General features: G+C 36.4%; 1 protein-coding gene across 3 annotated transcripts; it reads right to left on the reverse strand.

The window, feature by feature from the left end:
• Positions 1-1,263: 1,263 nt before the first annotated feature.
• LOC122011701 (arginine--tRNA ligase, chloroplastic/mitochondrial-like) lies at positions 1,264-10,377 on the reverse strand. Of its 3 annotated transcripts, none has more exons than XM_042568068.1 (18): positions 10,157-10,377; positions 9,860-9,985; positions 9,406-9,536; positions 9,047-9,122; positions 8,785-8,886; positions 8,490-8,705; positions 7,250-7,330; positions 6,436-6,519; positions 6,153-6,257; positions 5,450-5,628; positions 4,490-4,574; positions 4,084-4,282; positions 3,852-3,921; positions 3,413-3,482; positions 2,673-2,762; positions 2,488-2,556; positions 1,935-2,033; positions 1,264-1,497 (listed from the first exon to the last, which is right to left on the reverse strand). In XM_042568068.1, exons 1-18 carry the CDS (start codon positions 10,274-10,276, stop codon positions 1,387-1,389), a joined length of 2,013 nt encoding a protein of 670 aa, XP_042424002.1. In that variant the 5' UTR covers positions 10,277-10,377; the 3' UTR covers positions 1,264-1,386. The 3 variants fall into 3 exon arrangements, with proteins under 3 accessions (XP_042424002.1, XP_042424003.1, XP_042424004.1); XM_042568069.1 differs by having other exon boundaries at positions 9,860-9,981; positions 10,157-10,314; XM_042568070.1 differs by having other exon boundaries at positions 9,860-10,005; positions 10,157-10,285.
• Between the last annotated feature and the right edge of the window lie 2,210 nt (positions 10,378-12,587).

The following is a 12,587-nucleotide window of genomic DNA, read 5'->3' on the forward strand; positions in this document are numbered from 1 at the left end:
CCGGTGGGCGTGAAGAGCATGCGCGATGTTCGAGGGACGTTAAGCCGGGACGGAAGGCTGCTCGAGGAGAAGGCCGGGAATTGGGTTCCGGTGAGCCCTATTCCAATTGGCCGCAATCATCCAAAAGAACGGAGCGTCGGAAGCTGAAGAAACCAAGCTGGATTTGGAGCTGCCAGCTTGGAGGCGCCTCCAGCTTGAAGGCGCCTTCAACCTTGTTGAAGGCACCTTCAACAGGTCAAAGTGACCGTTTCAAGCCGCGGATAAAGTTTTATCCACTCACCTCTTGGAGGCGCCTTGGACCCCTATTGGAGGCACCTTGGACCCTCGAGATCAGATTTTCAGAGGCTATTTAAAGGCCCCTAGAGCTAGGAATTCACAACAACTTCTACATTCAACTCTGTAAGCATTTCCTAGCAGTAGTTCTGAGTCATTAGAGTGTAAAAGGCTTCTCCGCCTTCAGCAAAGGAAAATTTTCTTAGTGCGCTTTTCACTGCCCTGGATTAACAACCCTCTTGGTTGTAATCAGGTTAAAATTCTGTTTCTGCTTTTATTTTGTCTCTATTATTTTACTACTGCATTTATTTCTGAGTTGAAATCCGAGGAGGGTGGTTTTAATTTTTGTTTTCAGTAATTCACCCCCTTCTTACCGGTCTCCGCTGCACCTACAGTAGTTAAGCAGGAAAAAAGAGAACGTGAGGCGACACGGTACCATCTCGATTATGGCATGGAGAGACCCGAACATGGGGAGCTGAGGGACACGACATGGTTTCCTCCCTCTTAGCCCAAACGTGGGAGAACCAAGAGACGGCTTCCTCCCTCTCTGCAGACTTGCTCCCAGGGACGCAAGTATGCCCACATAATTGTTCGCTCTTTAACTACTGCAGAGACCCGTCTTGAAGGCCATCGCTAACATCCTCATTGGATCACTGGCGATGACCAAAGTAAAACCATGGAGTCAGAATTTTGAATGGACAAAAAACATGGACGAACTATGACTTTTATCCGTGCAAACTATGAACTTATCCGTACAGTTTTAAATTAATAAAAAAATATCCTAATTTTTCATGTCGACCGGTCCCTTTGGAGTAAATCAGACATAAAGTAGAACTTACGCATATAATTTATAATTTTACTCTTACAAGAAGAAAACAAAGAGCCATGTAACTGAAACTCCATAAAGGACCAAGCCATCTAACCCTGTTTTTGATTTTGTATAATTGGTTTTTCTTTTAAAAAGTACATTACAATAACTTCTTCCAAGAATTTGCAAAACATTACAATAAATACTTCCCAAGGATCCTGTTGGATTTTTGAAGTCTTTATGAAAAAGTTACAAGCAGTGACTATTATATTGTCAATTAATGATTGAAATGGAATGGATTCATGTTAAATTCTATAAACTGGCGTGATTCCAAGGAGAAGGAAGCACTTCCTCATCACGATGGCAGTGGCTTCACATAATAACAATCTGCTTTCTTGTTGCTCTGATCCAATCACCTGCTTGTCATAAAAGTGAAATGATGAACAATTATAATAGCACCAATGCCCAACAATTCAAAAAACTCAACTACAGTCCTGGGCTTATGCGATTTGGCCAATCTGTTGTAGAGGTTTGGTCCTAGATGGGAAAGCGGGAGGTAGTTTTGGTTTGGCCCAAGGGACTACCACCTCAGACCGTCCCACCACGGACAACTCCATGACTCCAATTTGAGCCTAACTGCTTCAGCACACCCTAGGATTCCAACTGCATTTACTAATTTGGTTGATTGGTTATGAGTTGGCTACGAGCTGGTTAAGAGTTGGTTACGAGCTGGTTAAGAGCTGGCATTGTGGTCCAGGTCTAATAATTAATTTGAAATAACTACTATTTTATCTATTATGTCAAACATGTAATATTTTTATGTAGTACCAAAAAAAGAAAACATCAAATATACCTGACAACTAGTGTAGAACCTGGTGAACATCTCAGATAAATTGTAAAGATACTCGCACAAAACATTTGGAAGCAGATTGGAACATGCCTCCTCGACTATCTGAAATTTATCAAAAATATTTGCATCCATCAGAAAGGCAAAAGCATGATAATAATATCTAAAAAATGCAATAAGAAACTTGATACAACTATGCCTGAAAAAAAATTGTTACCAGCAGGGGAAAAAATAAAAATAAAATAAATTTTCATCGACGATTATTGAACAGAATGGAAATAGATGAGTATAGCAATAGTAGCAAAAGGTTTTCGAAAATAAAACAAAATAATTAATTAGACAACAAGTTTAGTAAATGCATCTTTAGTATTGAAAACACAACTAAATGTATAAAATCAGTAAAAAAGAAAACCTAATCTTAAATTTGTCAAGTGTCAAAATTTTGTGCTATATTTAACAATCTCAATATTATATAGTTTTTAAGCCCATGAGTATGCCACACCTACAAATGATGAATCTGCGAGTTGTCCAAATAAAAAAACATGACACAAGTTCATACCTCTGCAAATTGAATCAGATGAAGCCCTAAGGCCCGCTCATCAACATGATCCAACACAATTTTTCCTATCTGTAAAAACAACACAAGACAGTATTTCAATTGTGCCAAAACTAAAAATAGGAACAAACAATTGCGCAATGGAATACCACACCAGTATTAATTTTCCAACTCATACAGGTACTTGCCTTCTTTAATTCTTCTATGTCTTTGCTAGATTTATTAATGATGGAGCATATCCGAGCATGTGCATACAAAAGGTAGACAGCAGTATTTCCCTGTTCAAATAACATATAACATACAAAAGACTGAACAATAAAGGTAAAAATAAAGATATACAACACAAAAAGAATCCATCAGTAACAAAAATATCATATCAACTTTGATTGTTGATGGTATCATGTATGTTTTTTCAGTTCAAGTGCCCAACGATTAAGAAAGCAATAAAAAAAACCAAATAGGACTTTGGTTCATGATATTTTCATAGATCTACAACACTGAGGACTATTGATCTTTAGAATGAATTGGATCTAGACAATTTTTTAATAGTTTAAGTTAAAAACCTAAAAAATTCTATGGAAATATAACAAAAGGAAGAAAATGATTGTTATATTAGCTTAGTTTCCATGGAAATATAAGAGATACCATATTTCTATATGTTTCTAGACAACTCGTTTTCCATAGGCAGACCACTATTCAATCAGACCTAGAAACTATATTAGCTAAACAATATAACCATAGGCAGAGTAAAAAATAAGAGATACCTTCTCCAAACAATATAACCTAGGGGACCATAGGAAGAGTAAAAAATAAGAGATACCTTCTCCAAACAATGTAACCTAGGGGTTCTTAGACGCCCCCTAGGCGTATCCTCTATAATATTATGTTTTAGTAACATACCTTCTCCAAAAAAAAAAAAAAGAGATACCTTGTCATTCAACATCTGATCAAAACTAAATGTATAGTTCGTCAAGCGATTGTTCTTCAGGTCTGCATATCTGTTTGAAAATGATATTAGAAGTACATAGAAAATGGACATGCAATTTAACCAAAACCAGAGACCTGGCACATCTTGGAAAACAGAACATATCATTCCAGCATTTGTGCATTTGTTCTCTTAGAAACTGAATCTTTTTAAACTAACTTCCTATTTTAAAATCAAAGGAAAATTCAACCAAAAAGCAATTGCCCCCTTCAAATACTATTTTACATGGCAATTAACTATCAACAAAAATGAAAAGGCATTGGATGAAACTTTAAAATAATGGTGAGTTGAAAATGGTAAAAAAGAGAATTGGGAACAAAGGCATTATCATTTTCACTTTTGCTTCACTAGAACTTAAATACTAAATAAAAGTCTTTAATACTTGATAGCACCATAACCAACTGCTTCAGCAGTACTCTCAAGCTCAGCATCTGTCCAATCAGTAATTTTACCTGTTAAAAAAATTAAAAATATTTAAAATTACATTGCTCAAAATAGACAATTGAATTGATGAAAAACACCCAAGCATGGTTCAATGAGACTAACAAGAATCTTAATATACATACATATAAAAATCAATAGGGTGTAAAGAACAAAAAAGTTTATTTGAATACCATTGTCCTCAAGCCGCTTTATCAATTCAGCTTTGCTACGATTTTTAGCTTCATCAAGTAACTCAACCAGACGGACAACTTCTGAGCTACGAGTTCGAAAACGTTTTCCGTCTGATCCAAGAACCAAACCTAATCCCACATGACTAGCCTTTGGATATGCATCTTTAGAAGCTGGAAGCCAACCAATTAATCTAGCAGCCTGAAATAAAAATAGCGTCACTATTATGAATTTATCACAGGCAATAACAGGAGTAATGATCAATTAGAACTCATAAGCTTATGGAGAACACAATAAAACTAAAAAAAACTATTTGTTGAATTAAGACACTGTAACAACTTCCAACTACATGTGCCAGAATTGTAACCGCAACTGTACGAGCTAGAATAAAACATTCATGATACATACACTGAAAAACATATCAAAATGTTGCTGCTGACCAACATCAGTAATGTAAATAATCCACTCAGCTTTCTCTTCCGTTAGCCGGTACCTCCAGAAATCATGAGAAAAAAGGCATTCAAGAATAACCAATCATGGAAAGACTATTTAGTGGAGATAAAGTGTAAGTTTAACATCGAGAAGGTATTAATAAAGCAAAAAAGAAACGATGACAAATTATGTTTTACATGGACGTGTAAGCTAAACAGAAATAGTATTTGGTGCTGGCAAGCAGGGAAGAAGTAAAGATAACTAAGCATCTTTTATGCATAAAGTAATCAAGAATCAGTTTAGAAATGGAATGCAAGGGCTGATTTGAAAACCCTACTGTAACAAAGGTTAGAGAATTTATCAGTTAGGTGTCAAACAATGAAACAACATTTCACAAGAGATTGCAGGATATAAGGTTTTTATAAATCGAGTACCTAAGGCAACAAGACAGCAATTTAATAAGACAATATGATTTTTTTTTCTGGGAGCAAATGGCTAGCCAAAAAAAGTCATGAAATGAGATGGCCAAAAAGAAATTCAAAGGAAATTGAATAGACCACAAGCAAATCTAATCCAACATACACTTGATGGTTCTTTTGTCCTACTATACACATTTATGTTCTATTAAGAGAACATCAATAATGAATTCCTGTGTTTTCTCTGAGTTATTTAAAGGTGAAAAACTCTGAAAGGCATAAGAAGACAACTGTTCAAGCCTTCAAGCACACAAGTAAACAAAACAATAATCTTGCAATACTAACTAGTCTGTATATATGTCTTAAAATTAAAATAAAATTGCATAGTTACAAGCAAGTTCAACAAAAGAGACACATGCATTAATAACTTCTGGCGATTCAATTAACAAGCAATACAAAAGGACGCATGTCAGAGGGTATTTTAAAGGACAAAATAACAATGAAAATTAGACACACTAACCAAAGGCAAGCCAGGTCAGTAGAGGCATAGTTGTATCCACCATCTTTCTTCACAACAATCAAAGGAATGTCATACCCATCAATCTCCACCACACGTGCACCTTCACTTTCTTTAATAAGATTGTTTCTTTCAAACTCTTCCAAAATCCCTCTGATGTAAGGATTATAAAAGCTCTCACCCTTGAAAAAATAATATTCTTCAAACGTTATATTAATCTATTAGACACTAAGAAAGAAATCAATGGGAAGGAGATTTAGAGAAGAAAATAAAAATAAAATAATTTGTTAGAGACAAATAAATAGACAACATCAATCCAAAGAGACTTAATACTTAATGGATTTGGACTATGTAAGTCAGTGAAACTCTGCTGAATTACTTCTGATCAGCTAAGTGCTGTAGCATGTAGCTATTAAAGCATTCATATTAAAGAAATTTTTTAAATATATTATATTGAGCATCAGTTTAAACAAATCAATAAAAAGTGGAAGAAAAAAATTTTGAAACAAAATTGATAGAACTAAAAACTGAGGAAAACAAGAGGGAGTAAAACTGACAAGGAATATACAGATAGTTGTAAAGTGGTCAAAAGCAACCAAAAAACTAAAACATTTCCTCATAATATAACTACTAGCTTCCCAGTTGAGAAACGGTCAAAAGTAATTTGAAAACCACCAAAACATTTAGCTCATAATATAACTATTACCTTTTCTTCCAATTGGACCTTAAGACGTTGATAAACCAGATCAAATTCTTTTCTGCTGATTTCACATATGTTTTGCCAAGCGTGCCTATATTTGTCTTCCCCGCTCTATGAAACAAGAGACTAGTTGTGAAAAAGAATAATAAAGAAATGAATTTTCTGCCAATGTACAAACATAGAATGATAATTGGTGCATCAAGGATAATAATTAGGTGATAAAAAAAACAATCTTCTGTGCTTGTGTATGAAGATCCACCCTTTATAGGTTTAAGTTGATAATTATCACCTGCAATTTCACAACTGCTTGTTGTGCCCTTGTCTTGAAATCTGGATCGTCATCAAACTTTTTCTTTGATGCCTTATAAAAAGCCTGAAGTGGCAAAGAAATCAGTCAGATTTGTAATAAATACAATACCATTAAGAAAATCATTCAAAAGGGTCTTAAAATAGGGTTTATTTTCAGTTTTATCCAAGTTGATACATACACGCTAACCATTCCTAAAGAGGGGGGAAAAAAGAGTGCATATATTGTTTTAAAAAGTTATACTCATCCTTATGTTGTATTTTGCCACAAAAATATAATTAGAATCACATCAGACAACCCTAAATCATCCAAATTCAATCTATATTAGCACACAATGGATCAGATTCAATATGCACAAAAACAAACTAGAGAGCACATATTTACAGATAATGAAAGAAAGACAAACCAAACAAAATAGATTATGATTTCTCTGTTAAACACAAAGAAAAAAGTTACATGGATTAATATTGTGTTGATATTATCAATGGATAGCATTTCACTTTGAAACGAAACCCAGGGAAGGAACCAGTCAACCTCCTGGGGCACAGTTAAAACCTAACTCAACATTCTTCACAAGATCCATCAAAATTATGAGACATGCTTACATGTAGATAATTTTTTTGCATTTAACACTTAATTTTTTAAAAAAATAAAATAAATATCTCAGACTATTGGATGAGTATATTATGAATTGTATGTTTATAGAGCATGGTTCCATGACAAACCTTACCACTAAGGCAGGATCACATTCTAAAACATGATAAATCCACAAAAACTTAGCAATGTCATATCACACCTGAAGGTCACCAATAGCTTGATCCCCAGCATCCTCCCAATTTGGAAATTGTTCAAACAAATACTCGATTAACATGCCAAACTGCAGAAGAATAAAATAAATTTATTCAACAGCAATTTACAAGAGGCAACAATAAGTATATAAAATATAAAGTTTAATTAATGAGTAATTAAAATATAAAATTAACAAAAGTACATGGCATCCCTGATAGAACAACAATAGTCAACAATTAAAAGGTAGCGTCATACACAGAATCCACCTTATTCAAAGTTTATATAGACATACAATGCATTAAGTCAAGGTACCACCATAATAGTTCTGGTTAAGTTGTTGTAATGGGAATCACGTTCCCAAGTGCCATGAAACTATGGCTCTCACTAAAATAATGGCACTAAACTTACACCCTTTTCTGTATTATATTAATATAATACAACTTAATATGGAATATATCCTATATTAATATAATATAATATAGTAGATATCCATAGGTAATACTAAGTGTGCCACTTCAGAGGTGATATATGGATTGCATTTAGATAGTTGGTGGAAAGCATAATAAAACAAAATGCAAAGGAAATTTTACAAGGATGCTTTGTATAAGGGCTGCAGAAGAGAAAAGGGAACCTATAGAGGTAGTAGGGGTGGCAATCCCTACTACAAGCAAAGGGAGGGGAGGAGAACAGGAGCTTATATGGTGGATTAGTGGACAAATAAATACTGTTAACCATTTATATTATCTTTTTTAACTTATCAAGCATAATCACATTCCAAACTAGGATATCAAACAGGGGAATATATCGAATTTACATTTTAAAAAATTCCATGTCAACATGTATGTCTGTGATTGTAATTCATAACTTTATTTGTCTGTAAAAGAACTGTTGCTCTTAAAAGTTTAAAAGCAATTTACCACAGGTTGTTTTACAAAACATAGTTGATCAGGCCCCTTTTTGTATGATGAGATACTTGCAAGAACTGCACCAGTGTATAAATTGATCACGGGATACCAAAGGCAAAGACAGGAGATAGAGAACTAGGTATCAAACTTAGAACATAAGACAGATAATGTATAAATGTTATGCGGGAAGTAACCAATCTCAGTACATTAGACTAACAGTAAAAAAAAAAAAAGATCTGACTTTTAAAGGAAACACGAAATAAAATAACAGCATATTGATTCTTCAGTAACTTAATTTAGGAAGACCCTTACAGAAAAGACAAAAAGAACCACAAATGTTACCTGTGTACCCCAATCACCAACATGATTCCTTCGAAGGACTTCCACGTTCGAAAACTCCAACATGCGAGCTAAAGTGTCACCCATAATGGTGGATCTTAAGTGACCAACATGCATTTCCTTTGCAATATTAGGTGATGAGAAATCTACCACTGCCTTTCTAACTGAAAGTATTGGTGCCCATTGCTCAATCCCATTTACCAACATGTTTTGGATATGCTGTGTCATATTTAAATTTCTGCATAACAGATAGAAGAAAGAAAGATATGACTGAGGAAACAGATCAATGTTTCTTTACCTTAGATATCCACTTGTTTGAAAATTTTATATTCACAAATCCAGGTCCAGCAACAGAGGTAGATTCAATCATCTCAGATTCAGGAAGATTTTTGGCAATTGCCTGTATAAAATGTCATATCAATATTGTTTTAGAGAACAAAAAATGATACAAACCACCATGAGTATCAGAACAATGTAATATGGTGCCACCTAATTGGCTGTGAATTTTTGACTTTGCAAACATTATGTAGGAACTGATGCTAATGGGAATTATGAGGTACCTGGCCAATAGAACTGGGATTCTTGAACTGGGTTGTTTTCCCCTTCAATTGTGACCAAATTACCATTGCATTGTTGCTACATCAAAGTTTTTCTAGTCATTTTCATTCACCAAACAAAGAGCAAATAGTAACAATGGTAACTATAATTATGAAACAATAGACAAATTAATCTTATAAATATCTAAATTAGAGGAGAATTGCAGTGGCAATAACGATTAAACATTCTAACAACTAATAAGAACTCAAAATGCAATAGACCTGCATAGTCAGTTTATCAAGCACACAACAGAGAAACAAAGAGGCTTTGCTGAAATTTGGCCGAAGTGCTTTGCTGAAGAAGAATATAGTAAGAATTTCACCATTGATAATCACCGAACTTTGCTTGGCAAGCCGCAACAATGGGCTGGACTTCATCTGGGAATAATGAGCCAAGGGATTCTTTCACCAACCTTGAAAGCTGTTGTTTAGCGCTTCCAGCTCGCTCTATATTCTGTCACAAATGAAATTCATTCACCCACCAAAAAAAAAAAAAAAACCATCCCGCCATATCAAAAACTGCATGAACTATCAGTGGGTGGTGGAGACAAGGACTCACCTCAAACCCTAATAAATTATGAACTAAAACACTAGCTTTAGGAACGCGTATTTTATGAATTTATTTTACCATCCTAAAGCAATAAAGAGAAGTGATCAAATCCTAGTATTCCCTAACGTCAATAAAGAAAAATTAAAATTAATCAGAGACCATTCTTAGTCTAGAAGAGGATGAGCGAAGATGAGCTATCAATGAACCCAGAAAAGTTTTCAACTCACCCTGCTCGTAGCTGGCGCTTCACAGGGCGCAGACATCGGCACAATCTCGTTGCTCATTGCGGAGACAAACACCCTCGCTCTTCTCGTCCAATCAGGACTTCTAGAAGTAACACGAAAATAGCCTGCCTAGGTCCAGAATCCCCAATCCGAAACAAGAACAATAACAATTGCACAAATTTAAATCACAGAAGAATTCAATTAAATGTCATAACTACAAAACAGAAGAAGAAGAAGAAGAAGAAGAAGAAGCATACAGACACCAAGCAATCCTCAAGAGGAGTGAGGAGAAATGCTCACCGAAAGGAAGCGTGGTGATGATAACGGTGAGGAGACAGTGGGAGCAGCGGCGGAAACAGACCCGCGTCGTGATGGTAGCGGTGGGGAGGTGGCGGGAGCAGAGGCGGAAACAGAGCCCATGGGCAGTGGGCTAGATTAAATATGAGCGGCGTCTGCGGCTAATTTTAGGGTTTCTTACGCGTATACAATTTGTTCGTTGTTGGCCAGATTTGACGTGTACACATCTGGTGGCTACGAAACCCAGGAAGATGTGAGGAAGCTTCAAATAGGCCCGAAGTGCGACGTAGCTCGAGCAGATCGAACCCGATTAAAGCCCAGTAAAAGAGAAATAGCTTCCAACAGGTCCAAGCTGACCGTGTTGCTTAACTGGATACTCTTCCTTGTTCACACTGTTTCGCCGTCGCCAGGCCTCATTCCTTCCCGATGCTCGCTTCTCGGCCATAACCATGGCGACCCGCAAGCTCCTCGCGCTATCTCGACGTAGCCTTGTTCCCTCCGGCCTCGATCCGCCTCCACCACCTATGCTGCTGCTCTGGCAACTCCAGCCGCCGCCGCCTCCCTCTCCGTGGTCAAACCTCCCGTGATGCCCTACGATCGGTTCACCCAGGCGGTACGATCCAAGATCAAGAAGCTACTCGCTTGTCTTAGAGGGTCTCTTCGAATGCTCTCCCATATGGATCACCAACCCATTGCCCTTATCGGCCGGGTTGCCTATCCTCGTTAAAGTTAGTCCTCTCTAGACGATCGACCATGTCGAATGCTCTCTTTGGGTATCCCACACAGATTGGATGCATTTCTAGAAACTATCACACGCCGCATGATCTCTCCATTCGTTACACATTGAGCCTTCACCGGATACTAATGCTTCTTCAGTTGCAACAACTCTTCTATTGGTATAGCAGTCCAATGTCCATCCTATTTATATATTTACTTTTAATTCAAGTCTCTAAATTTTGCCGGATTAATCTTTGAAGTAGACGCTTTATTTTACCTGAAGTACAACGAAACCGAGAGGTCCGAGACGTTATCCCATTTAGAATTCAAGCACTTATTATTTTACCATTGTACATGATTAGGGCTGGAATTTTTTACAAAATTCCCGACTCTCAATTCATTTCCGTTCCGAATTTTTCCCGACCTAAATATTTTTCGACTGGAGTGGTCAGGATTTTTTCCAACCCGACCAAAATCGAGAAAAGGATCAGAGACACAAGCTCTACCCGACCCGACCCGAATATATTAATAATAATTTTTAATTTGACTTTTTAAAAAATATATATATAGAAAACTAGGTCTAAAAATTAAAATATCTAAAAACTGAATTACGATTTTAAAAAACACAAAAAGAAAAATAAAAAAGTAAGTAAACATTAAACTAGGATAATTACGCATCTCAAATTCTCATTCACTCATTCAGCCGTTCACTTCACGCAACACGTGAATCACATCGTTCGCCCTTCACCGTTCGCTCTTCGTCGTTCACCCTTCGTCCTTCACCGTTCGTCGTTCGCCCTTCGCCGTTCGTCGTTCACCCTTCGTCCTTCGTTGTTCGCCGACTTATTCCACTGGAACCCTAGCCCATGCCCACATGGCCATACCTCCTTTTTGATCTGCTTCTTCCGCTTGTCCATCCGGGAGCTCTCTTATCTCTCTTCCATTTCTCTGCGTGTTCGGCTACAGCGTCCCTAACAACAGTCCAAGCCACGCTGCCTCCTCCATTCCCGTATCGGATCTTCACGGCTGACGTTCCCCTCCCTCCCTTAGTTCGTGCTCTACTGGCCAATAAGCCAAGGCAGCAAAGAGCCACATTGATCTATAAAGGTATTTGTCAAAACTTTGCTGCAATTGCTTTATTAGTTACAATCATAGTTTATGTTTGATGTTGTTGCTTTCATATGGATTCAATCAATTTGTTCACCATGATGGTATGTGTATTATGTTTTTGATGAACTGAATTTCCTTATAATGTTTTCTACATGTTATATAGGTTTTATATTTTTCCTAAATCTTGCTCCCTAATTACTTGAGTATCGTGAACATGTATTTGTATGCTATTTTGTCTGGTACAACTATCTAAATATTGTGTTCTGCCTTGTGATAAGTTCCTTGGGGGCTCAGTAAAGTGTTGATTCAAAAGTGTTCTGTCTTATGATATATTTCTATATACATTTTAAACATGATGTCAAATTGTCAATCTCTATTTTTCTTAAATCTTGCTCACCTAGCATTCTCTTTTTAGTAATATTTGAATGTTTCTAACTGTGCTATCTGATTCTGAACTATATTCATATTATTGTAGTTGTTCATAAGTTCATTCATGGATACATTTAGAGGAAGTGGTAGCTCTCCTTCCATCACTCAACCTCACACAGTATCTCCATCCAAAACATCAATCATTCATGAGGAAGTAGTAGATATTGGAGGCAAAAGG

Source organism: Zingiber officinale, chromosome 8A (genome assembly GCF_018446385.1).
Source record: "Zingiber officinale cultivar Zhangliang chromosome 8A, Zo_v1.1, whole genome shotgun sequence".
NCBI classification, from domain to species: Eukaryota; Viridiplantae; Streptophyta; class Magnoliopsida; order Zingiberales; family Zingiberaceae; genus Zingiber; species Zingiber officinale.